Source organism: Somniosus microcephalus, chromosome 5, assembly GCF_052327205.1.
Source record: "Somniosus microcephalus isolate GS21.2 chromosome 5, FLI_Smic_1.0, whole genome shotgun sequence".
NCBI lineage: Eukaryota > Metazoa > Chordata > Chondrichthyes > Squaliformes > Somniosidae > Somniosus > Somniosus microcephalus.
In genome coordinates, this window is record NC_140991.1 from 119,922,182 (window position 1) to 119,948,436 (window position 26,255).

The 26,255-nt window shown below is 46.6% G+C and overlaps 1 protein-coding gene across 1 annotated transcript in view; it reads right to left on the minus strand.

Moving 5' to 3' along the window:
- Positions 1 to 26,255, minus strand: part of spmip7 (sperm microtubule inner protein 7) — a 121,457-nt gene that overhangs the window by 11,010 nt on the left and 84,192 nt on the right. Inside the window, exon 4 of the mRNA XM_085988133.1 lies at positions 22,224 to 22,362. Within this exon, the coding sequence (XP_085844259.1) occupies positions 22,224 to 22,362 (139 nt within the window). The remainder of the gene's footprint in view (positions 1 to 22,223; positions 22,363 to 26,255) is intronic.

The following is a 26,255-nucleotide window of genomic DNA, read 5'->3' on the forward strand; positions in this document are numbered from 1 at the left end:
TGTACCATCTACAAGATGCACTGCAGCAACTTGCCAAGGCTTCTTCGGCAGCACCTCCCAAACCCGCGACTTCTTCCACCTAGAAGGACAAAGGCAGCAGGCACATGGGAACACCACCACCTCCAAGTTTCCCTCCAAGTCACACACCATCCTGACTTAGAAGTATATTGCCGATTCTTCATCGTCGCCAGGTCAAAATCCTGGAACTCCCTCCCTAACAGCACTGTGGGAGTACCTACACCTCACGGACTACAGCAGTTCAAGAAGGCAGCACACCACCACCTTCTCAAGGGCAACTCGGGATGGGCAATAAATGCTGGCCTTGCCAGCGATGCCCAGATTCCATAAGCGAATAAAAAAAAACAGGAAGCCATGTCTCCTCACCACCTAGTATGATGTTATGAAGCAAATTTTTATGGGTATGATGTGAAACAAGTTTAAACTGACAGGGTAGGAATGAGAAAGGACAATTTGGATTAGGTGACTAGCGCTCTCATTTAAATTTCTCAACATGCCAACTCTGACCATTTTGGTGTCTATATGCACTTGCAGTCAAACTATTTTCGTATGTATCACACCAATGATTTGAACAACAACAACTTGTATTTATATAGCACCTTTAACGTAGGAAAACGTACCAAAGCATGTCACAGGAGTATTATAAGACTAAAAGTTTGACACCGAGCCACATAAGGGGATATTAGGGCAGATGACCAAAAGCTTGGTCAAAGAGGTAGGTTTTAAGGAGCGTCTTAAAAGAGGAAAGAGAGGTAGAGAGGCGGAGAGGTTTAGGCAGGGAATTCCAGAGCTTAGGGCCTAGGCAACAGAAGGCACAGCCACCAATAGTTGAGCAATTATAATCAGGGATGCTTAAGAGGGCAGAATTAGAGGAACACAGATATCTCAGGGGTTGGGGGGGTGGCGGGGGTTGTGGGGCTGAAGGAGATTACAGAGATCGGGAGGGGTGAGTCCATGAAGGGATTTGAAAACAAGGATGAGAATTCTGAAATCGAGGCGCTGCTTAACCGGGAGCCAATATAGGTCAGCGAGTGCAGGGGTGATGGGTGAACAGGACTTGGTGTGAGTTAGGACATGGGCAGCCGAGTTTTGGATGACCTCAAGTTTACGTAGGGTCAAATGTGGGAGGCCAGCCAGGAGTGCGTTGGATTAGTAAAGTCTAGAGGTAACAAAGGCATGGATGAGGGTTTCAGCTGCGGATGAGCTGAGGCATGTGCGGAGATGGGCAATGTTATGGAGGTGGAAATAGGCAGTCTTAGTTATGCTGCAGCTATGTGGTCAGAAGCTTATTTCAGGGCCAAATATGATACCAAGGTTGCGAACAGTGTGGTTCAGCCTCAGACTGATGTTAGGGAGAGAGATGGAGTCAGTGGCTAGGGAATGGAGTTTGTGGCGGGGACCGAAAACAATAACTTGGAGAAAATTTCAGTTCATCCAGAACTGGATGTCGGACAAGCAGTCTGACAATTTAGAGACCGTGGAAGGGTCTCAAGAAGTGGTGGTGAGGTAGAGCTGAGTGTCATCAAGGTACATGTGGAAACTGACGCTGTGTTTTCGGATGATGTCGCCAAGGGGTAACATGTAGATGAGAAATAGGAGGGGGCCAAGGATAGATCATTGGGGGACACCAGAGGTAACGATATGGGAGTGGGAAGAGAAGCCGTTGCAGGTGATTCATTGGCTACGATTAGATAGACAAGATTGGAATCAGGCGAGTGCAGTTCCACACAGCTGGATGACTGTAGTGGCGCTTCGTAATTTCCAAACATGCAGCCACTGAGCTTTGAGGCTTTTAACAGCGAGTAGACGTGTGTCAAAATAAAATGTTCCAAAACGTAACTTTGTCTTTAAACTGTTTACTGTAACACCTTACAAACAGAATTACAAAGCAAAACACGTTTAAATGAACACGGTCAAAAACTATTGCTCCAGCCCTCAAGCTTTTACCTTCTCTCCAGCCTCGTGGAGCTTGAACTGTCAAATGGCTGGATACCATGTGACAAGCTTAAGGACTGTACCATTGTAGCAAGAATAAAGGGGGTATCTCAGACTATACTACTGGAACAAGAAAATAGGGGGTTTCTCAATACAATAAGTCAGTCAGGTAAATTAAGTGTATTATACTATTTAACCAATATTTTAAAGTATTTTCTTTCTTAAACTTTCATGACTCTTACAATGACGGTGGAGAGGCATTGGAGAAGGATGGAGTGGTCAACCGTGTCAAAGGCTGCAGACAAGTCAAGAAGGACGAGGAGGAATAGTTTACCTTTGTCACAGTCACAAAGGATGTCATTTGTGACTTTGATGAGAGCTGTTTCAGTACTGTGGCAAAGGCAGAAACCTGATTGGAGGGATTCAAACATGGAATTGTGGGAAAGATGGGCATGGATTTGGGAGGTGACAACACACTCAAGGACTTTGGAGAGGAAAGGGAGGTTGGAGATGGGGTGGTAGTTTGCAAGGACGGAGGGGTCAAGGGTTGTTTTTTTGAGGCGAGGCGTGATGACGAAAGATTTGAGTGAGAGGGGCACAGTACCTGAGGAGAGAGAACCGTTAACAATGTCAGCTAACATGGGAGCCAGAAAAGGAAGTTGGGTGGTCAGCAGTTTGGTGGGAATAGGGTCAAGGGAGCAGGAAGTGGGTCTCATGGACAGATCATGAGGGGCGATTGGAGAGAAACTGGAGAAAGATGTGAGTTCAGGGCTAGGGCAGGGGTGAACTTTAGAGGAAGTTTGGCCTGGTTGGCTAGGGGAAGGAAGGGAAGTGGCAGAGGCAGCTGAACAGATGGTCTTAATCTTAGAGACAAAGAAGTCCATGAGCTCCTCACAAACAACAACTGAACATTAAAGTTGTGACTATGCTAAGCTATACCACAATAGTCACATCAACTACACCATTTATGCAATGAAAGTGCTGAGAGTTGCCAGCATTTAACCAGGATCTTTTTTTGAAACAATTAAATATTCTGCAGGGGATCACCCAGTGTAACTTTGGTGGAAACCCCAGAGAAGCAGCGTAAAACAAGTTATGGAAGGACATCAGGGGAAGCCCCATGGAAGTTCTACCCATCCCTCTAGTGTTTTAACACATTCCCATGGTGCCATAACACATCCACCATTGCACATTATTAAGTTTCAAGACCTCCTACAAGATAGTAGTGTTGCATGTGGCAGGATGATTTATTTGCATGTCTGTGAAACATTCTAGATTTTGTTACTCAGGAATCAAGTGTTGCTTACTATCCATGTAGTGATACAACCATTTTAGTTTTCCACTATTTGTATCCTGTACGTTCCTTGGCATTTTTCACTCAATTATTAAAACAAATTATTATGTATTTATTCTCGGAATGTGGGTGACCATAGCAAAACTGCACTTATTGCTCACCCCTAGTTGCCCTTAGAAATTGATGATGGGTCTTTTCTTTGAACCACTGCAGTCTTTGTAGTGATGGTGCTTCGACGCTGATGTTAGGGAATTCCAGGATTTTAACTCAGCAACGATGAAGGAATGATCATATATGTCTAAATCAGGATGCTGTGTAACTTGGAGGGGAACTTCCAGGGGATGGTGCTCATATGATGCTGCTGCTCTTGTTCTTCTTGGTAGTAAGGGTCGTAAGACTGGAGGTGCTCTTGAAGTAAACTTGGTGAGCTGCTGCAGGAGATCCTGTAGATAGTACATTCTGCAGCCAGTGTGCTGTTGGTGGAGCAGGCTGGATATTGAGTTCAGTTTAGAGGTGCTGATCAAGCAGAATGTTTTGTCCTGGGCTTCTTGAGTGTTGAGGCTGCATCCATCCAGGTGAATAGAGAGTATTCCATCACATTTTTGTGCACTTAACATGATGTATTGTTACAATTTATACATTTTAAAAACAAAGTTGTGCTGCCAGGGAGAGGAGTTGATAATATTGAGAGCTGAAATTTTATGGCAGTGAGCTGGACATGTCAAAGCTGCATCGTGAAGAATTTAATCATATTAACAATGAAATCAAAGAGAAACCCTTTCCCAATATCAAATCCCATTCAAATCTTCTGGCATTGTTTGTAAGAATTCTAGGCATCAATTGCGGTTTTCAGAAGCTGGTTTTTAAAGGGTAATAGGCATAATAGCTTATTATTTAAATTGAATCATAACAGAAAGACAGCCATACTATGCTCGAAGAACTTAACAATATTAAGAAACATGCTGATCTCCACACTGATTAACTCCAAAATTCAAACATGAAGTTATGTTCCAGAGACAAATAGCGTGGCAAAATCCTGGTCAGAAAATATTACCCCAATTTATTCTCTAGCCAGTATGGTCATTTACTAAAGGAAATCTACAGCATCTTATTCACTGCCAAGCTGAGCTTCTGATCCCACATCGTCTCCAACAAAAAGACCACCTACTTTCACCTTGGTAACATTGTCCGCCTCCACCCCTACCTCAGCCATCTGCTGCTGAAACCCTCTTCCATGTCTTTGTCACCTCCAGACTATGAAACCTTCTGGCACCAGGGATCAGCAACATGATTCTTCCCTGAATTGTCTCCAATGCTTGAACATCTTCCTTGTGTCTGTTAGCAGAAGTAGGCACAATATTCAAGGTGTGGTCCGACTACACAGCTGAAGTTTGTCTTCCTCCAACTTGTACTCTTTTGGCTATATAGTTCAACATTTTATTTGCTTGTTGACTGCTGTTCCAGTGATTGGATATGTTGAGCATCCTACACCTTTTCCTGCAACACACACAGCTCAGCCTCATCATCTCACCTGGCACTCAAGACATCCATATCTTAACCTATGCCTAACCTCACCAGTGTTGTACTTGATGCCACCTCCCTCACACCTAGCCACGTGACTCACAGCTCACCATCAATTTCTGCCTCCTCTCCAGAATGCAGCCTACACACCAAAACCGCTTGCACCAAATGCCCCCACATGAAACACAACTCAAATGCTTCATACCTACCTCCCTAGAACTCAATTCAGAACCCATCATGGAGAAAGATATCAATGGAGTGAGGTGGGAATGGAGTGAGAGTAAGGACTTCAAAAACGGGAATTTGGGAAGTGTGGGAATTAGGTGCTAAGTAGACTAACTGATATTATATACAAGTAATATAAACTAAGTAAACCTAAAGGAGGGGAGAGTTATGTGTCAATGCAAGATGTGAGGGTGGAGCACCAGGTGTTGACTCGAGCAAATAGGTGTGTGGGAATGTCGGCAACTTACATTGCTCCAGCTCAAAATCTCAGAACTTGAGAAGGAGATGGAGACAATATGACACATCAGAATGGGGGAGCAGTTTCAGGAGTGAGAGTTTGAGAGGATAGTCACACCGATGAGGGATAGGGAGCAAGCAGTGGAGGAAGGTGAATATCTGAGGGGTGGGGAAAGGTAAGGTGGAAAGGATAGAACAGGAAGGCTTAGAGCGATGCTAACAGTTTTGAAGCTCTAACTCCCTGTGGGCAAATGAGGACGCTGGGGAGGGCCATCAAATAAATATAAATGCCACCAACTAACAACAGATCGTTCAAGCAAAAGGATCCCTCACAGGAGCAGTCTGCAAATACCTTAGCTGGTACTGTGTATTACACTCACAAGCACCAATTCAAACGTCACCCCAGTGGATCTAGAAAATCAGTCTGAGGGTAGCTCACTAGGTGGTGCACTGAGCACAGGTGAGCAGGAACACATAAAAGTAGAAAAATAGGAAAAGGAGGCCTCTTGCCAGACCAACAAGGAAGGAAGTAGTACTGGGGAATTAAGTGGGTAAGTGGAGCATGTTTCAGTGGGGGACCATTTGGGGAACAGTAATCATAATATCATCAGGTTTAGCATAGTTATGGAAAAGGACAAGGTACAATCAAGCATAAAAATACTTAACTGGAGGAGGGCTAATTTCAGTGAGTTGAAAGGAGATCTGGCCCAGGTGGATTGGAATTAAAAATTGGTAGGCAAAACAGTAACTGAACAATAGGAGGTCTTCAAACAGGAGATGGTTCGGGTACAGAGTAGACACATTCCCACGAGGGAGAAAAGAAGGGTATCCAAAGCTAGAGCTTTGATGACTAAAGATATAAAGACTAAAATGAAACAGAAAAAGGATGCTTATGACAAATGTTAGGTTCCTAATACAGTAGAGACCAAGCTGAATACAGAAAGTACAGAGGAGATCTTAAAAAGGGAGTAAGAGGGGCAAAGAGAGGGTATAAGAATAGATTAGCAGGTAATATAATAGGGAATCCAAAAGTATTTTATAAACATATAAATAGTAACAGGGTAGTCAATGGAAGGGTGGGCCAATTAGGGACAAAAAAGGAGATCTTCTTGTGATCATGGCTGAGCTACTAAAAGAGTGCTTTGCATCTGCCTTCACTAGAGAAGAGGATGCTGCCAATGTCACAGTAAAGGAGGAGGTAGCAGTGATATTGGATAGGATAAAAATAAAGAGGTACTTAAAAGGTTGGCAGTCCTTAAAGTAGAAAAGTCACCTGGTCCGGATGGAATGCATCCTAGTTACTGAGGGAAGTAAGGGTTGAAATTGCAGAGGCTCTGGCCACAATCTTCCAATCCTCCTTAGATATGGGAGAGGTGCCACAGGACTAGAGGATTGCAAATGTTATACCCCTGTTCAAAAAAGGGGAAAGGGATAAACCTGGCAATTACAGGTCAGTCAGCCTAGCGTCGATGGTGGGGAACCTTTTAGAGACAATAATCCAGGACAAACTTAATTAGCACTTGAAAAAGTACGGGCTAATAAATGAAAGTTAGCATGTATTTGTTAAAGGCAAATCATGTTTGACGAACTTGATTGAGTTCTTTGATGAAGTAACAGAGAGGGTTGGTGAGAGTGATATGGTTGATGTTGTGTATATGGGCAAATAAATTGGATATGGCCACAAAATGGGCAGTGTTAAGGCCCAATGATGTTAAGCTGCATCAGGTCAAAATGGTCTAGGTAGCACTCAAAATTCGGGCTCAGTCCTCATTAACATGATTGTAGTCCTGATCTTAACGCTAAAACTGCTGCTCATTGGCTTACTGCTCAACAGGTGGGCCAATATCGGGTCCAGTCTAATTCCTAGTCATGTGTGGCACAGGCTTTATTCAGTAGTTAAAGGGGAGGTGCATTGATGATACAGCACCTCATTGTCATACACCTGCACCCAGCCGCCTAAAGTCAAGGAAGAGCTTCATGAACAGTGTTGTTCCATTACAATCAACCTCATCTGAAGCCCGCATCGCCTTGTGGAAAGACCAGCTCGCCAGTCTTGAACAACCCCCAGCGATGGAAATTTTACCTGATGAAAGCTTTCCCCCAGGAGCTAATTGCAACTGGGCAATCTGGAAGTGCCTTAACAGACTTAGGACTGGTGTAGGTTGCTCAAAGGTGTCACTAAGCAAATGGGGATATTCAACCAGCCCGACAACTTGTGAATGTGGAACTGAGGCACAGACTATGCAACATCTCCTGCAATGCCCATCGCTAGAGGAACCCTGCACTGTTGCAGATCTTGCCGAATCCAACAACAAAGCGCAAAAATGTGTCCAGTTCTGGCTGGGCTATGTATAGACTGTCCGTGGACACGATAAGAAGAAGAATTGTCAATCCAGCTCCAACTTCATCTGGAAGCAAACGGCAGTGGAAACAGATGGCTGAGCCTCAGCACAGGGAGACAGCCCGCAGATTCTCAGACACAGCTCTTGAGGCACTGGTCATGACTGTGGAGAGGAGGTGGCCTGTCCTCTTCCCGCAGATTGGCCAGAAGCCCTCGCCACATACATCTCGAAGGCTCTGGCAAAAGATAGCCGCCTATGTGATGACCAGCAATGTGGTCCCCAGGTCGGCGATCCAGTGCCGCAAGAAGTTTAATAACATCACACAGTAGGGCAAGGTGAGCGAAGGCTTCAGCAAATGCCATATTCCACCAACTGCATCACAAGCCTCACACACTGCTCAATGCAGCATACATCCAGCACTCACCTACCAACAATCTGTACCTATCACCACTCACACCTCACAATCATAGCTTCACTTCACCCTTACATCCACATCTCACACCTTGCACACACTGACATCTATTCAACTACGCCAGGCATATCACCCAAACGCATTGCACCACACTCATTAAGTCATCCTCGGTTCCGAGGGACTGCCTAAGAGAAGACCGCACTCATTCACACACTTCCCTTCCTCTTGCAGGCCAAGGTCGTGCATAACAGGAGGGAGCAGTGGCAGACAGGCCAGGGGCAAGCTGCCATCCAGGATCTCAGCCAACTGGAGGAGCGAGTGCTAGAGATCATTGGGCGGCAGATCACAGAGGCCGTGGCAACTGATGAGGTTGAAGCCCTTGGGGTCAACAACGGTGTGCTCATTCTTAATCCTTCTTCTCACATTCCACTTCCCCTCCATCCCACAATCTCTTCTCACTTTCAAGCTGCTGATGCTGTATGCATCCATATTTTGCTTTCCTCCCCACTCCCCTCACCATAACCTGACTCTTGAGCCTTTCTGCTTTCAGGTAATCAAGATGAAGACCAGACCAGCCTGTCCCCGACCTGGTGCAGGAGAGAGAGTGGGTGTGGGGGGGGGGCGGAGGGAAGAAAAAGATGACACAGTGTCACTGCATCTCTCACTCACAGACACCAGCTCAGAAACTGGCACTGTGTGTACTTTAGAGGCTAGTGTAGAAGTGGGATCTGCACAGGGTGAGGCACCGGGCACGTGTGCGCTTCAGCAAGGCCAGGGGGAAAGGGTAGCTCGGGGGAAAGCTCCATGGAGGGTGAGTTCTGCTGCACATGACTCAGATGGGAACCTCGATGGGGTAGCCTTCAGAAGAAGGGTGATGGGCATGCACACCAAATTGCAAAGTGCAATGCCAAGCCTGCCAGAGAGCATCTTGGCAATGTCAAGGAGCATGGAGGAGACCGTCTCCAACATTGTGCAGAGCTTTGTGCAGAGCTTTGAGCCCAGGATTTCCAGGTTGGAAATGGTTTAAAAACTCCCAAAGAGACCATGTTGAACCAGACATGGTGCTGCGTGGGATGGGCTGTGAAGGAATAAGCAAAATAACCTATTCAGAAAAATACACTATTCTATGAAAGAATTCTGGCCTTATTAAAACATGACAAACTGGGTCTGGAAATCTAGAAACCTAACGATGAAAAAGCTGTGATGGCATTCTGGCTATTGAGATAAGATAAGTTGTTGACACTGAATCAATAACCTTATTGAAACAGAAGGTTAAAGGCTCCTGAAGTCTGAATCTTTGGAAACAAGACAATAGTTACATGGTACAAGGTGTTCTAATTTACACCTTGTAAAGGAGCACATAAAAATAACAAACATCTGCCTTCATAAAAATTATACCAAGTAAAGCACACCTGCTGATTACACCATTTTTTATGATAAGTTTAGCACACGTAGAGGAGAGACATGGTTCTGTAGTGCTACCAGCTGAGGTGACTGTAAGAACTGCAGGGGTCAGCAGAAAAATGACTAAAGATAATTAGCTTACATCAGCAGAAAACCTTAAAGGAAACACCACTGGAAAAAGGGTATAAATATTGAACTCTCAAATGGGATAATAGACTCGCTTAAAGGGGCAAAGCGATTCTCGGCTTCAAAGCTAGCTCTGTAAGTCTACAACTCTTTGTACCTCGGGGATCAAGGTACTGTATTTGATTTTGGTGGTTTTCCTGAATAAACTTTAAGAACTGTAAAACTGTAGTGAAGTTAAGATTTGAGAGTAAGGATCTCTGATAAGATTGTAAAGCTTTCTCTTTTTGGAACTGTTAATGTTGCGATTGACTCACCAACTGTAAATTATATGTCGGTTCTTTAATAAATCTATATATTTTTAGAACTGTCTCACATAATACTTCTGTATGAAACTCGCAAACTCAATTTCTGTACACTCTTTGGTGAGGAGTTGCAGAATTCTGGGGGACCCTCATAATATTCAGAACGTTACAGTCTAGCTAAACTTATTAAAAGTGCTATCTGAAGGACGGTAACATTTTCAGGTTGTTCCTTTCCTTTAGGGAGAGATAGTCCAGACCTTTAGGCCCAATTAAACATCTTTAGGATTCGGCTACCTCAAACTTTAGTTGAAAGTGAACGTCTGAGGAATACGCCTGAACCAAGGTAGCCCTAAAGGGGCTAGGACTAGTAATTATCCCTTCATGGCGATGTCGCGGCTGCCATTACAGCACAGCTGGAAGCGACCCAATATCTTAGTGCTGCAGCGGAAGTACAGACCTCTCTCATACAGTCTCAGCTTGATGCCACCCACACTCAGATTGCTCTGGTGCAATCTCAGCAGGCTGCTACCCAAGCTCAGACTGCTGCCATCGTGGCTGGGTTTATCACTGTCGACAGGGCTTGCAGGATGTCACAGCAGCCCAACAATCTGTGCTCCAACAGATTTTTTTTTAAATTCTTTCTTGGGATGTGGGTGTCGCTGCCAGCATTTATTGCCCATCCCTAATTGCCCTTGAGAAGGTGGTGGTGAGCTGCCTTCTTGAACCGCTGCAATCCGTGTGGTGAAGGTATTCCCATAGTGCTGTTAAGGAGGGAGATCCAGGATTTTGATCCAGCGATGATGAAGGAACGGCAATATATTTCCAAGTCAGAATGGTGTGTGATTTGTTGGGAACTTGGAGGTGATGGTGTTCCCATGCGCCTGTTGCCCTTGTCCTTCTAGGTGGTAGAGGTCGTGGGTTTGGGAGGTGCTGTTGAAGAAGCCTTGGTGAGTTGCTGCAGTGCATCTTGTAGATGGTACAAACTGTAGCTACGGTGCACCAGTGGTGGAGGGAGTGAATGTTAAAGGTGGTGGGTGAAGCAGCTGAAGATGGTTGGGCCTAGGACACTGCCCTGAGGAACTCCTGCAGTGATGTCCTGGGGCTGAGGTGCTTGGCCTCCAACAACCACAACCATCTACCATTGTGCTAGGTATGATTCCAGCCAGTGGAGAGTTTATCCCCTTATTCTCACTGACTTCAATATTACTATGGCTCCTTGATGCCACACTCAGTCAAATGTTGCCTTGATGTCAAGGGCAATCACTCTCACCTCACCTCTGGAATTCAGCTCTTTTATCCATGTTTGGACCAAGGCTGTAATGAGGTTGGGAGCTGAGTTGACCTGGTGGAACCAAAACTGAGCATCAGTGAGCAGGTTATTGGTGAGTAAGTGCCGCTTGATAACACTGTCGACGACACCTTCCATCACTCTGCTGATGATTGAGTGTAGACTGATGGGGTTGGATGCCGGATTGGATTTGTCTTGCTTTTTCTGTTTTGTGTTTTGCAGTTTTCCACATTGTCGGGTGTACTGTAGCTGTACTGCAACAGCTTGGCTAGAGGCGTGGCTAGTTCTGGAGCACAAGTCTTTAGCACGACAGCTGGGGTATTGCCAGGGCCCATCGCCGTTGCTGTATCCAGTGCGCTCAGCCTTTTCTTGATTATCACGTGGAGTGAATCTAATTGGCTGAAGACTGGCTTCTGTGATGGTGGGGAGCTCAGGAGGAGGCCGAGATGGATCATTCACTTGGCACTTCTCGCTGAAGATAGTTGCAAACTCTTCAGCCTTGTCTTTTGCACTCACGTGCTGGGCTCCACCATCATTGAGGATGGGGATGTTCATGAAGCCTCCTCCTCCCATTAGTTGTTTAACTGCCCAGCATCATTCATGACTGGATGTGGCAGGACAGCAGAGCCGGGCCTTCTAGGGCCAGAACTGCTCGAGGTCGTCCTGCAAGGCCATCTGAAGTCTTCCCCATGGAAACTCAGCAGCCTTCCACCAGCCATGCTGCAGCCACTGGGGGAGCACTTTGTAGGAGCACTAGATCAGGAAAGGGCACCCAAATGACAGCCACTAAGGGGTTGCACAAGGGTGATTAGTTCATATCATATGCATAAATTAATTTTTGATAAATTTATAAATTTTGTTTGGAATCTTTTATGGTGGCTCTCATTTCAGCTTTGTGCCCAGGAGGATGCTATGATATTCCGTGAGAGAGGAATGGTATGATGGGGATGTGAGCAACGGTGATCTGGGGTTTCATTCATTGGAATTGGAGTCTGATGAGGCGTTCACGGACAGTCCATCCGGAAGGGGGATTTGCTGCCTGCCTCCTCCCTTCCTCTTCCCCTTGCTCATCTTCCTCTTCCTCGTCCTCCTTTCCCTTGTCCTCGTCCTCCTCCTGAGGTGGTCATGCAATCCCTGGTGGCAAGGGCTGCACCCTCATGATCACCAAGTTGTGAAGTATGCAGCAGACCACCACAAAATGGGACACCCACTCCACCGACTACTGGAGGGCTCCTCCCGAGTGGCAGTGGAACTGTTGCTTCAGTAGCCCGATGGTCTGTTTGATGATGTTCCTGGTGGAAGCATGGCTCTCATTATATGAGTGCTGGGTTGAGGAGGGGAGTCATGAACCAGGTGCAGAGCGGATAGCCCTTGTCTCCGAGCTGCCACCCTCGAGTTTCATGTGGTGGCTGGGAGATTGCTGGCATATCGGACTGACGCAGGATGAAGGCATCATGACTGCTGCCAGGGTAGCGGGCATTGACCATCAGGAAGTGCTGGGCGTGGTCGCACAACAACTGCACATTAATGAGTGGTAGCCTTTGCAGTTATGGAAGATCTCAAAATTGTTATGTGGTGCCCGCAAAGCACGTGTGCAGTTGCTGGCACCCTCCATCATGGGGAAGCCCGCTATCCTGGCAAAGCCACATGCGCGATCATCCTGCTTCTCTCTGCTCAGAGAGAAGAAAACGTAGTCCCTCCTCCCGGATGCAGCGATGGACAGCGAACTGCGAGATGTTAGCTATGTCTCCTGCTGCAGACTGGAAGGATACGCTGGTGAAGAAATTGAGGGCCACGGTGACCTTGACTACCAGTGGGAGAGCCGTGTTGCCCTGCTCTCAGGCTGCAGGTCTGGTTGCAGGAGGTGGCAGAGTTCTGTGACCACCTCGTTGGTGAAGCATAGCCTCCTAATACACTTCTCCTGGCTTAAGTGGATATAAGAGAAGAGCACTTGGAAGACCCTAGGTGGGTAAGGCTTCCTGTTGGGAGACCTCCTGGCCATCTTCCTCTTCCGCCCTCTGTGTGCATTTTCCCCTCTTCTTCGCTGCCTCCTCTCCCTCTCCCTAAGATACTCGAGTGCGAGGGGGACTGCCAGTAGAGCCCCCATGACTCTGAGCAAGTGTTGTGAGCAGAAGCCTTTAAATAAGAATGAAGGTGTTCTCCACTTGCACCAACACTCCGTGTCAATTTAGAACCTTGGAAGAAGTTAATAAAACTGCTGGAGTTGCAGAAAGTTGCACAGAGCCAGTCAAACTGCAGAAACATGCTGCTGCTGTTGATCCCTTTAAATACCACTGCTGGAACCTCCTTCCTGCTTCTCAACGCTTGCTCAGCTTGTTGCACTTAAGGTGTGCTGGCAAGTGAAGTGGTGAAGTCGAAACTCGCAGATTGGGCGTCAAGTGAACTTTGCACACGCACTGGTGTCACGATCTGCATCATCTACATAATTTTGGTGTGTGCTGAGATTGGTAGCGCTACCGGCCAGCCGAAAATGGCGGCCGCCGTGGGACCCGTTGGCAGTGGGTGGAAAAGCAGCAGCCACCATTTCTTTCCCGAATCTGCTGGTAACAGGTGGCGCTAAACCCCTACATTTCTAGGCCATGGACTTCCAAAAGGCATTTGATAAAGTATCACATAATAGACTGGTTAGCAAAATTAAAGCCCACGGGATTAAAGCGACTGTCTAGCGTGGATACAAAATTCGCTAAGGGACAGAAAACAGAGAGTAGTGGTGAACGGTTGTTTTTCAGACTGGTGTTCCTCAGGGATCAGTATCGGTATGATGCTGCTCTTTTTGATTTGTATTAATGAACGGGACTTGGGTATATGGGGCATAATTTCAAAGTTTAAAGATGACATGGAACTTGGAAATGTAGCAAACAATGAGGAGCATAGTAATAGACTTGAGGAGGACATAGACAGACTGGTGAAATGGGCAGACACATGGCAGGTGAAATTTAACGCAGAGAAGTGTGAAGTGATACATTTTGGTAGGAAGAATGAAGAGAGGCAATATAAACAAAATTATATAATTTTAAAGGAGGTGCAGGGACAGAGAGACCTGGGTGTGTATGTACACAAATCTTTGAAGGTAGCAGAATAAGTTGAGAAGGCTGTTATAAAAGCATATGGGATCCTTCGCTTTTTTAATAGAGGCATAGAGTACAAGAGCAAGGAAGTTTTGCTAAACCTTTATAAAACACTGGTTAGGCCTCAGCTGGAGGATTGTGTTCAATTCTGGGCACTACACTTTAGGAAGGGTTGTAGAGATTCGCGTATCTCTGGTAAACAGGATCGAGTGCAAACCAATATGGTGGATATATTGGGGGAAAAATTCAGTTGGTTTGCGCCTCCCGTTAGCGCCTTAAGAGGGCGCTAATGGGGCGCAAAGCTACTAGCGCCCGGGAGCGGCGATATCTGTGCCTCTCGTGAAATTGACCGGATATTTTGCGGTGGTGCTAAACAATACCGCTCGATCTCCTGTGCACGCAGGTCTTGACATCATTTGAGCGTGCAACGCCCTTGTGGCGCCCCGGAATGGAAATTGAGTGGCGCCCCCCTCCTTTCTGCCTGGCACAACCAACGACAGGTAGACTGGAACGCTTCCCAGTCGCTGTGGGGCTGGGGGGGGGAGGGCGCTATTTAAAGGGGGCCTCTTCCTGGCTTTTTGTGTGGTAGACATTTTTGCACCACTCATTCTGAGAGAGAGAGAGAGAGATTTTGAGAGAGAGAAAGAGACTTCTGCATTGAGTCAACGCTGTCTGAAGTAGTTTTGGCTTCTGACCATAACTGTGCAGGTACTTTGGCTTTTGACCTTCATTACTTTGATTGCCAAGAGACTATGGGGGCTGCACTAATTGGGAGCGTCGTCCTGCACCAGCACATTCGGAGGGCACAGAGACGCAGAGAGAGAGTGGCAATCATGGCCAGACGGAAGAGGGCCAACAGGCCTCGATACAGGAGACCTTACCCTTCCAGGGTATTTCGCCAACAATTCTCATACATTAATATGTCTGAGGAGCAGTGTTTGCGAAGGCTGCGCTTCAGCAAGGAGGTGGTCACTGAGCTCTGCCACCTGCTGCAGCCAGATCTGCAGCCTCAACTGAGAAGCAGGACGTCTCTGTCGGTGGCAGTGAAGATAACAGTGGCTCTCAACTTTTATGCCACTGGTTCATTTCAATCAGCTACTGGGGACATCGCCAATATCTCCCAGTTCGTGGTCCATTGCTGCATTCGTCAGGTCACAAATGCCCCCTATAAAAGGAGATGAGAGCACATCTCTTTCCCCATGATCCCGGCCAAGCAGCATGAACGCGCTATGGGCTTTGCGAGGATAGCGGCCTTCCCCATGGTGCAGGGTGCCACTGACTGCACGCATGTGGCTTTGCGTGCTCCGCATGAGAAAGTAGAGGATTTCCGCAACCGAAAGGGGTTCCATTCCTTAAACGTGCAGTTGGTCTGTGACCACAGATAGCTGATACTCGCTGTCAATGCCCGCTATCCTGGCAGCAGCCATGATGCATACATCCTGCGCCAGACTACTGTGGCAGAACTTTTCCAGGCACCACATCACCCAGGTGGTTGGCTTCTCGGGGACAAGGGATATCCACTGTGTACCTGGCTGATGACACCGCTCCATATGCCCAACACCCTTGCTGAGCTGCGGTACAACGAGAGCCATCAAGCTACCAGGAACATCGTTGAGCACACAATCGGCGTGCTCAAGCAACGGTTCTGCTGTCTGGACCATTCTGGAGGAGCCCTGCAGTACTCGCCTGAGCGAGTCTCCCACTTCGTTGTTGCGTGCTGCATGCTGCATAACCTGGCAATCCTCAGGACCCAGCCAATGCCACAAGGCCTTGGAGCACCACCAGAGGAGGAGGAGGAAGAGGAGGAGGAAGCGGAGGAGGATGATCATCAGCAGCACCAAGGCGGGAGTAGAAACTGGAAGGGCCGTCAACGGCTGATAGGAAGCCACTTCTAGGCCCCTGCTGAGGAAATGGCTTCTGCCACTGAGAACAACATGAATGAAACCAACCCGCAACCCCTAAGCTGGCCAAGGCAGCAATGATTGCAAAGACCAAACATGTACATTTTGAAAACAAAAACTTATTTATTTTACAAACTCTGTGTGTGTCATTTCCTCATGACAAACTAATAGAAAGAAACACAAAAAAAGTCATTAACATAACTGGTTCTCACAACCTGGAGATAATGTCCAAAACACTAAACAAAAGTTTGACCCCGAACCTCGGCCTTTAATAAAAAAATGACCAACATTTTGTCACACCTCCTACTTTTGCCCGTCGTGGGTGATCTCCTTCCCTTGCACACTTGCCCCCTTCCTACCCTACTGCTCCTCCGTAATGGAACCCCAGTGGCTGCAGCAAGGCTGGTGGAAGGCTGCTGATTGTCAGAATCTGAGATTGCAGATGCCCTTGAAGGATGGCCTCGACCAGCTCTGGGCCTGGAGGGCCCGGCTGCAGACTGCATCAACTCTGCATGGGCGGCAGCAGTCTGTCCTACAGGCAGTGGCAAGTGCAGTGGAGAATGACAGTGGTGGCAGCAGGAATGCTGTCATCTTGAGAGAGCACAGAAACTCTCTGCTCGACCGACACACTGGCATTCCCATGGGGCAGCACTTCAGCATCTGGAGCAATCTGCTGGAGCACAGATTGCTGGCCTGCTGCGGCGTGGTGAGAACCCTGGGGAAATGTGTCCGAACCAGCGAGGATGGCAGCAGTCAGTGCTCGCATGGCCTCAATCTGAGTCTGCATGAGAGCAGTCAGAGATGGGGTCATGGCAGCCAGTGACTGAATTGCAGCACTAAACATTTGCGTGGCATCCGCCTGTGCTACAGCGAAGTGCTCCACACTCCTTGCCAGTGATTCAATGCATTCGGGCACCCTACCCACTGCACCCATGAGTTCAGTGTGCATGTCCACCGCCTGGGTGTTCATTTCAGCGATCAGCTGCTCCTCCTCTGCGTCCAGTGCAGTAGGACTCGCTGGCATACTCTCCCTCCGGGGAGAAGGCCCCTGTGCTTCCCTACCCCCATCGCGTTCCTGCAGCCCGCTGGGTCCTGGAGCTTCACCCTCATCAGACCCTTCCCCCTTGCTCCCCTCCAGGGAAGGTGTGTTCCCAGTGTGGGCATGGGCTTTCTCGGGAGAGGGTGGCGCTGATGCTCCAGCTTCATCTTCCTCCTCGCCTGCAGCTTCACTCCCACTGACAGCTTGAGGGCCCGTCTCCTCAGCTGGTGAATCACCATCTGAAAACAGGGAGGTACAAGAGTGGCTTTAGCGTGAGGACAGGGTGGCAGTAACGGAGGAATGAGTGCAGCGATTTAGTAAGTTAGATTGAAAGTGTCAAAGGCTGGTGTTCTGAGGGACAAGTGGAAGGAGCGAGGACAAAAAGGTGATGACCTTACCATTGCTGTCCAGAATGGGGTCGGCCTCTCCAGTGGCGACGGGACCGATCACCTGGCTTGCCACAATCCTGTGGATGTGCTCCTCAAGATCGCTGAGGGGTTGCAGCTGAAGCCGCCCTCCACCCGTCCGTTGCTGCTGTCTCCTATTATGAGATAGCTTGGCATGCAAGAAAAAGGATGGCGTCTGAGTAAATATACAGCCATGGTCTTGCCTGATGTGCCTCCCATAGGTGAATAGTCCTTACTATATGCAGCCATGGTCTTGCCTGATGTGCCTCCCATAGGTGAATAGCCCTTACTGTATGCAGCCATGGTTTGCCTGATGTGCCTCCCATAGATGAATAGCCCTTACTGTATGCAAAGTGTGCAATGTGTGTGTGTGTTTCATGAGAGGGCCATAGGTGTTGGATGAGTGTTGGGCATTGGGGTTTTAAGACCCTCTGGCCATAGAGTGAGGTTGAGAAAAAGCCACTCACCCTGATGACCTGAGTGAGGTCGTTGAACTTTTTTCTACATTGTATATGGGTCTTGGGCACCATGCTCTTTAAGGAGATGCTCTGAGCCACCTCCCTCCACACTCTTCTGTAATCGCTCGCAAAGGCCTCCTGCCACTCTCTGGGTACAGTATTCATTTTCTGCGCTCCACCGCGCCAACCAGAGCTCGCTGAAGTGCTGTGTTCGCTCCCTGGCCCTCTCCATAGTCCTTGGCTGCAAGATTTAGGCACAGGTCTCTCCAGGCCGAGATTCAAGGCTCCAATGAGCAGGGTGTGGCTGGAGAGCAAGATCAACCCTTCCCTTTAAAAACTGTCTGGCGCCAGTTTGTCTGTGTTCCATGGCTAACTGACAGCACCTGCGCTACGCCCGTGCTCTGAGTTAGAGCCTCGCTCCTCGGCCTTTGCGCCTTAAGAGAGGTGTGTAGCACCTGATTTAGCGCTCCAATCACCTCCAGGGGCAAGAAAAGCCAAGTTTGCCGTCGGAGGCGATAATTAGCGCCAGGCGCTAAACTTTGCGCACGGCAGATAATCGCGCCCAAAACGGGGCGATATTGAATTTTTCCCCCATTGTGTTTAATCGGCGTTTAGGACGGAATATAACACACTAGTAATACAGCAAAAACATACGACCATGACAAGCAGCTGGTACTGGACCCGATCGGAAGACGGCTGGTGTGCGTGAACAGTTCTCTGGCTTCTGGCCTCTCTCTCTCTCTCTTGGGCCTTCGGTGGTGAGCGTGGGATCACTCTCAAAAGAGCATTCGACCAGCCCAACTTCTCTTTGCAACTTTTGTTCGGCTCTCCTCTCCACCATCTGTGTGGGCAAGCCCTTGGGGCTCGTGCTTGACTAATCTACTGGAATTTTTTGAGGATGTAACTGGTAAAATAGATATGGGAGAACCAGTGGATGTGGTGTATTTGGACTTTCAGAAGGCTTTCGATAAGATCCCGCATAAGAGATTAGCGTGTAAAGTTAAGGCACATGGGATTGGGGGCAAGGTACTGACTTGGATAGAGAACTGTTTGGCAGACAGGAAGCAAAGAGTTGGAATAAATGGGTCTTTTTCCAAGTGGCAGGCAGTGACTAGTGGGGTACCGCAGGGATCGGTCCTAGGACCCCAGCTATTCACAATATATATTAATGATCTAGATGAGGGAACTAGATGTAATATCTCCAAGTCTGCAGACGACACAAAGCTGGGTGGGCGTGTGTGCTGTGAGGAGGATGTCGAGAAACTCCAGTATGATTTGGACAGGTTGGGTGATTGGGCAGAAGCATGGCAGATGCAGTATAATGTAGATAAATGCGAGGTTGTCCACTTTGGTGACAAAAACAGGAAGGCAGATTATTATTTGAATGGCAATAGATTGGGAAAAGGGAAAGTGCAACGAGACCTGGGTGTCCTTGTGCACCAGTCACTGAAGGTAAGCATGCAGGTACAGCAGGCGGTTAAGAAGGCAAACGGTATGTTGGCCTTTGTAGCGAGAGGGTTTGAGTACAGGAACAAGGATGTCTTGCTGCAGTTGTACAGGGCCTTGTTGAGACCACATCTTGAGTATTGTGTGCAGTTTTGGTCGCCTTATCTGAGGAAGGATATTCTTGCCATGGAAGGAGTTCAGCGAAGATTCACCAGGCTGATACCTGGGATGGCAGGAATGACGTATGAGGAGAGATTGGGTCGATTGGGCTTGTACTCGCTGGAGTTTAGAAGAATGAGAGGGGATCTCATTGAAACTTATAAAATTCTGGCAGGACTGGACAGGCTAGATGCAGGGAGGATGTTCCTGATGGTCGGGGAGTCCAGAACCAGGGCTCACAGTCTAAGGATAAGGGGTAAGCCATTTAGGACAGAAATGAGGAGGACTTTCTTCACCCAGAGAGTGGTGAACCTGTGGAATTCTCTACCACATAAGGCAGTAGAGGCCAATACATTAAATATATTCAAGAAGGAGTTGGATATATTTCTTAAGGCTAAAGGGATCAAGGGGTATGGGGAGAAAGTAGGGACCGGGTACTGATCTTGGATGTTCAGCCATGATCGCATTGAATGGCGGAGCAGGCTCGAGGGGCCGAATGGCCTACTCCTGCTCCTATCTTCTATGTTTCTATGTAAGAGCAGGGGAGTTACCCCTGGTGTTCTGGCCAATATTTATCCCTCAATCCCTAAAAACAGATGATCTAGTCATTATCACATTGCTGTTTCTGGGACCTTGCTGTGTGCAAATTGGCACATCACAACAGTGAGTAGACTTGAAAAAGTACCTCATTGGCTGTGAGTGCTTTGGGACGTCTGGAGGTTGTGAAAGGTGCGATATAAATGCAAGTTCTTTCTTTTCTAAAGATGGATTCCTCTTTTAAAGGCACTTTTATGAAGCATGATGTTTCTAGTAAATAAGTGTTAAGAACAAGGGTCATAGATACAAGTTTAAATGCAAGAGAGTTAAAATAAGTCGGTAGGAGAAACTTCTTCACACAGAGAGGCTGCGAAATTCACTTACAGGGTTAGTGGTGACATAGCAGAAACTATGTCAATATTCAAGATTAAATTAGATGAAGTATAAGGATTAAAGGGATATCATAGAATGATACAGCACAGGAGGCCATTTGGCCCATTGTGCCTGTGCCGGCTCTTTGAAAGAGCTATCCAATTAGTCCCACTCCCCTGCTCTTTCCCTATAGCCCTGCACATTTTTTCCCCTTCAAGTATTTATCCAGTTCCCTTTTGAAAGTTACTATTAAATATGTTTCCACCACCCTTACAGGCAGTGCATTCCAGATCATAACAATTCACTGTGTAAAACATTTTTTCCTCATGTTGCCTCTGGTTCTTTTGCCAATATGGGAACAGGGTGTGTAAATCTTATTAGAACTATTTGCTTGTGTGGAGGGTAAACACTGACATGGAATATTTGGGCCAAATGGCTTGTTTCTGTATTGTAACTTCTATATATTTTTATGATGCAGGAGACGTTTGCAGCATACCCCCTGAACTGTCCAAGGACCAGAAGAACTATTTTACAATGTCAAGGTGGAGGGGCATGGGTATTGTTTTATCTTCTCTCAGCGGGCATGCTAGAATGGTGCGAAAGAGTGAGCAGCCAAGGGAGCAGTGGGTACCCACGATTGCCAAGGAACCAAGCCTTTACTCTATTTTAATTTGCAAAGTTGAGGGGGTTGGGTACAGATGACTGTCTCATAATAAATGCTAATGACAGCTGTCTGGCTGTCTGATAGCCACTTGCATAATTCAAGCCTGCTTGTCAAACACCAGGTATACATTGATGGAATAATACATTCTGTTGTTCAGATAGGGGGTATTTCTGCCAGGAGGAGCCTGTGGGTTCCTTCAATAACCCCATGCACTATGTAGTATAATCCAAGAGCTCTAGTCTGGACTTCCCAGACTTCTACAGGGAACTTAATATTGTTATTGTCTTGTGTGAACAGGGCATCATCACTTGCTGGATGCACCTATGCGCCGATGACAGACATATTCAATAGCTCACCTTTGCCAACCTGGAATGACCTTGATGTAAAGAAGTTCAATGCAATAGCAGCTTCCACTGTTTCTTACCATGGATTGAGGCAGAGGTCATCCTCTAATAGGGCACAAAGCTCCCATACCACTTCCGAGGTAGAATGGAGTCTTCAAATCCACTATGGCTCAGTATAATCTAAAAATGTTCTAAAGAGTCACTAATCCTTGGACACCGGTTAATGCCGGGTAGATTCACGCCCTTTCATGTGCTGCCTAACCTTCCCGACATCCAAATGTACTTCCTCCTCCAAATAAGCTAGGTGCAATAGAATTCTAAAATGTAACCTGCATTGGGGACTGCAACTGCAAACCTCTCACAGGGTTTTTAAGGTGCTCAAATCCAAACAGGAAACAGAAATCTTTTATCGAACCGAACAATGACGGACAGGTAAAGATCCTCTAAGTCCATCGAGCCTGCCCCATCCGATTGTGATACCTTGTGTATTACAATATATACACTCCACCCCACCCAAAACCATGTTACCAGTATTCTCTGGACAACTGCCGTACACTTTCCCCAGAACTACCCTGTAGGAACACTACCTGTAAAAAAACTGCACTCTGTTTTTATGAAGTGAAAAACAATATAGGTGAATATAGTTTGAAGGTTTCCATACTGAAGCTTTACTACATACACAAACAAACATGTAAATACTTACTTGCCACATATGAGGACTTGGATCAAATCTTTTTAGAGTAGAATGTCGTGACAGGGGGTCAGCTATTTTGTCCTGTGTTGTATCTGCTGGTTTGACTTTGGGTGCCAACTTACAGTCCCAATTAACCTCCTCATAACTCCTATACATTTAGGAAAAATATATGTCATAGTCCACATTAAAATCTGATAAATATGAATAGGTGAAACTTACCAAATAACTCTCAATTGAGAAGCAATAAATAGCAGCAAGTGGAACTGGTTTCAAAGTGGGAGCTGGCTACTTTATGGGCCAATTAAATGTCGAGAGACAGCAAGCACAATCTTTTCTATAATATGGATGGATAGATTTAGCTGCAGAATGTTCTGATGGGTTTCAAAAAACTCAGAACACCCAAAAAGGGGAATTTTGTCATATACCTAGTCTGGTATAAATTTAAAACTCCATAACCTATCACAAAAATAAAAAGTTATGGGTTATGTAGTTTAAAGTTTACTTTTACAAGTATCACTGATTTTTGATTTATACCACACAATGTTACTTCTTTTCAAATAAAGAAGCTATACATTTTTCAGCTATATAGAGAACTCTCATGTTAGTTAGTGGCATGGCTAAAAGTACAGGCTTAATATGAAGTTTCCTATTCTCTTCAACTGTGAAAATAAAACTGGGGCTACCCAACACTATGCCCAACAGTTTGCTGTTGAAAACTGAGGAAAGAAGGTGGTTGAGATGTAAAGATTTGGTGACATTGATCTAGTAGATCAAGGGAGTAGTGAAAAGGAACAGGTGCAGAAGAACCGTGATGAGAAGCATCATAATAGCAAAGGAGACTGGCTGTATATAGTGAGAAATAGGTTTACTGGCAGGAAGAAAAGCAACAAGCTGCAGCCAGACAGATTGACCCTTTGGCAGTATAGAACAATCAGTTGGGTCCATTTTACAGCAGTAGGAAGCTCATAATAGGGCAATAAAAACAAATTGTTGTTTTACATGCCAGATGTTGGTATAGAAGGTAACAATATTTTCTCCTCACTTTCTTTTTCTCTCTTCCTTTATATAATTACAATTTCAGGTCTTATCAATTCCTATTGTCTCTTTCCCTCTCCTTAACAGCCCTCTGTGTCTGAATCCACAAAATTAGTTTAAGACATCACCTGAACCCTATACATTATGTTACAGTATATGACAGTTAGTACAGGAAACTTTCTGGTATCCGGCATGGACGGGACCGACGTGGTGCCGGTTCAGCAACAATTCCGGATAACCGAACGCTATAGTGAAAGATACGGACCTTAGAGCTCCGTATGAAGCAACAAACCCTGGCTTCAGAAGAACATCCACAAGTTGCAAGCATCTCTGTAGCTTAGCAACAGCTGCAGCCAAACCCTTGCCTTCCTCAATTTGTTGCTGTGCAAGTAATAAAAGTTAGCTGAAACCGACTCCTGAATTTTGCCAGTTAACCGACATTTCCGGTTATTTAGGGGCCGGTTAATCGAAAGTTTCCTGTAGCATTATGACTGTCGTATATGATGGTTATTAACAGCCTTAGAATGTTTTATTTCTCTAAAAAATATTCCTCAGTAAGTGTCAGGTTGGCTCGGTTAGTAACCCTGCCACCTGTTCTATGTTTCTATGTGAGTCATAAGGTTGTGGACTACAACACATCATCTAGGTTAATACTTTATTGCAGTATTAAAGGAGTGTTGCATTGTTGGAGATGCAGCATTTTGGATGGGAAGTTACAACAACAACAATAGCACCATTAATGTAGCAAAATGTCCCAAGGCACTTCACAGGAGCGTTATCAAACAAATCTTGACACATAAGGAGATCTTCGGACAGGTGTCCAAAAACCTGGTCAAAGAAGTAGGTTTTATGGAGCATCTCAAAAGGAGGAGAGAGAGGTCGAGAGGCTTAGGGAGGGAATTCCAGAATCCAGGCTAACAGCATGGCCGCTAATGGTGGAGCAATTAAAATCGGGGAAGCGCAAGAGGCCAGAATTGGAGGCGTGCAAAGATCTTGGAGTGTTCTAGGGCTGGAGGAGGTTACAGAGATAGGGGGGGTGAGGCTATGGAGGGATTTGAAAACTAGGATGAGAATTTTAATATTGAGGCGTCGCTGGACCGAGAGCCAATGTAGGTCAGCGAGCACAGGGGTGATGGGTGAACGGAACTCGGTCCGAGTTTGGATATGGGCAGAAGAATTTTGGATGAGTTCAAATTTATGGAAGGTAAAAGATGGGAAGCTGGCCAGGAGAGCATTGGAATAGTCAAGTATAGAGGTAACAAAGGCATGGGTGAGGGTTTCAGCAGCAGATGAGCTGAGGCAGGGGTGGAGATGGGAGAGATTACCGAGGTGAAAGTAGGTGGTATTGGTGAGTGAATGTATATGTGGTCTGAAGCTCAGCTCAGTGTCAAATAGAGTGCCAAGTTTGCAAACGGTCTGGTTCAGCCTCAGACAGTGACCAGGGAGAGGGATGGAGTCGATGACTGGGGAACGGAGTTTGTGGCGGAGACAATGACAATGGCTTAATTCTTCCCAATATTTAGTTGGAGGAAATTTCTGCTCATCCAGGATTGGATGTCAGACAAGCAATGTGACAAATCAGAGACAGTGGAGGGATTGAGAGAGGTGCTGATGAGGTAGAGCTGGGTGTCGTCAGCTTATACGTGAAATCTAATGGCCCAGTAATTCGGGTCCCAACGCGTGAGTACGGACGGGGTACTCACGCGTGGGCCCGATGGAAGTGCCGGTTTTCAGGATGCACAGCGCATGCGCTGAAAACCGGCATTTCCTGTCCTCTGAAGCAAGGGGTTAAGAGGCGGAATGTGTGCGACGTTTCAGGCAGCGCGTGCGCGCTGAAATTCCTTTTTTTAAAGAGTTGCCCGTGCGTAAAGGCCTCCGGTTTTTACGCGTGAAAAAAGCAGACTTAAGTACTTAGTTTTAAAAGTTAAGTGGTCTATTAATAAAATTTAGAATTTTTTTTCCACAGGTTTATTATTTTTAAAGAATTTACAGTAAGGTAAGTGTATTTTTAGACCCGATTTGTTAAAAAATTATTTTTTTCAAAAATTTGATTAATTGTTTAAAATAGTTTTTTTTACAGTTATTTATAGTTCATTTATTCAGTGGGATGTTTTTTTAACTTTTATTTGAAGTTTAAGTACTGTTTTGGGCGCCCTGAGTTTTCATGAGTTTGACAGTTCTTCCTATCAAACTCATGAATGAACTTTTGCAACCTCCGATTGGTTGCCCAGTGCTCACGTGATCCCAGCTGGCTCATCGAACTAACGACGCCGCTGGATCATGCAAGCACAGCACGCCGGGAGCTGGACCGGGTCACAGAGCGGAAATCCACGCAGGCCCAGGCCTCAAATGTCGCGCGATAGGTAAGTGTAGGTCGGGGGCTTGCACCCGCGGGAAGCCCCCGACCCGAATTTCTGGGCCAATGTGTTTTCGGATGATGTCGCCAAGGGGCAGCATGTAGATGAGAAATAGGAGCGGGCCGAGGATACATCCTTGGGGGACTCCAGAGGATGCGGAAGCGGGAAGAGAAGAGAAGAGAAGCCATTGAAGATGATTCTCTGGCTACAACTGGATAGATAAGAATGGAACCAGGCGAGGGCAGTCCATTCCAGCTGGACAACAAAGACATTGGAGGAGGGTGGTGCGGTCAACCATATCAAAGGCTGCAGACAGGTCCAGAAGGATGAGGAGGGATAGTTTACCATGGTCACAGTCACATAGGATGTCAAACCTGGCCAGGTGAACTGTATAAAAATTCGAGGGCCTAGAAATTGGTTTGCTGCCGAAAACAGGTGCAGGGATCACGATGCGCGATCAACCCGTGCTTGTTCGGAGGAATGTAGGCAACATGCAAACTTCATGCTGCTTGCTCATTTCCATGATTGTGGCATTCAGCCCAGCACTGAACATGTTGCTGAGTGGCTGAACGCTCAGCAGGGGGTCAAAGTATGTGTGAGGCTAGCACCACTTAAAGCTAGCCTGCACTACTTAAAGGCAGTCTGCACC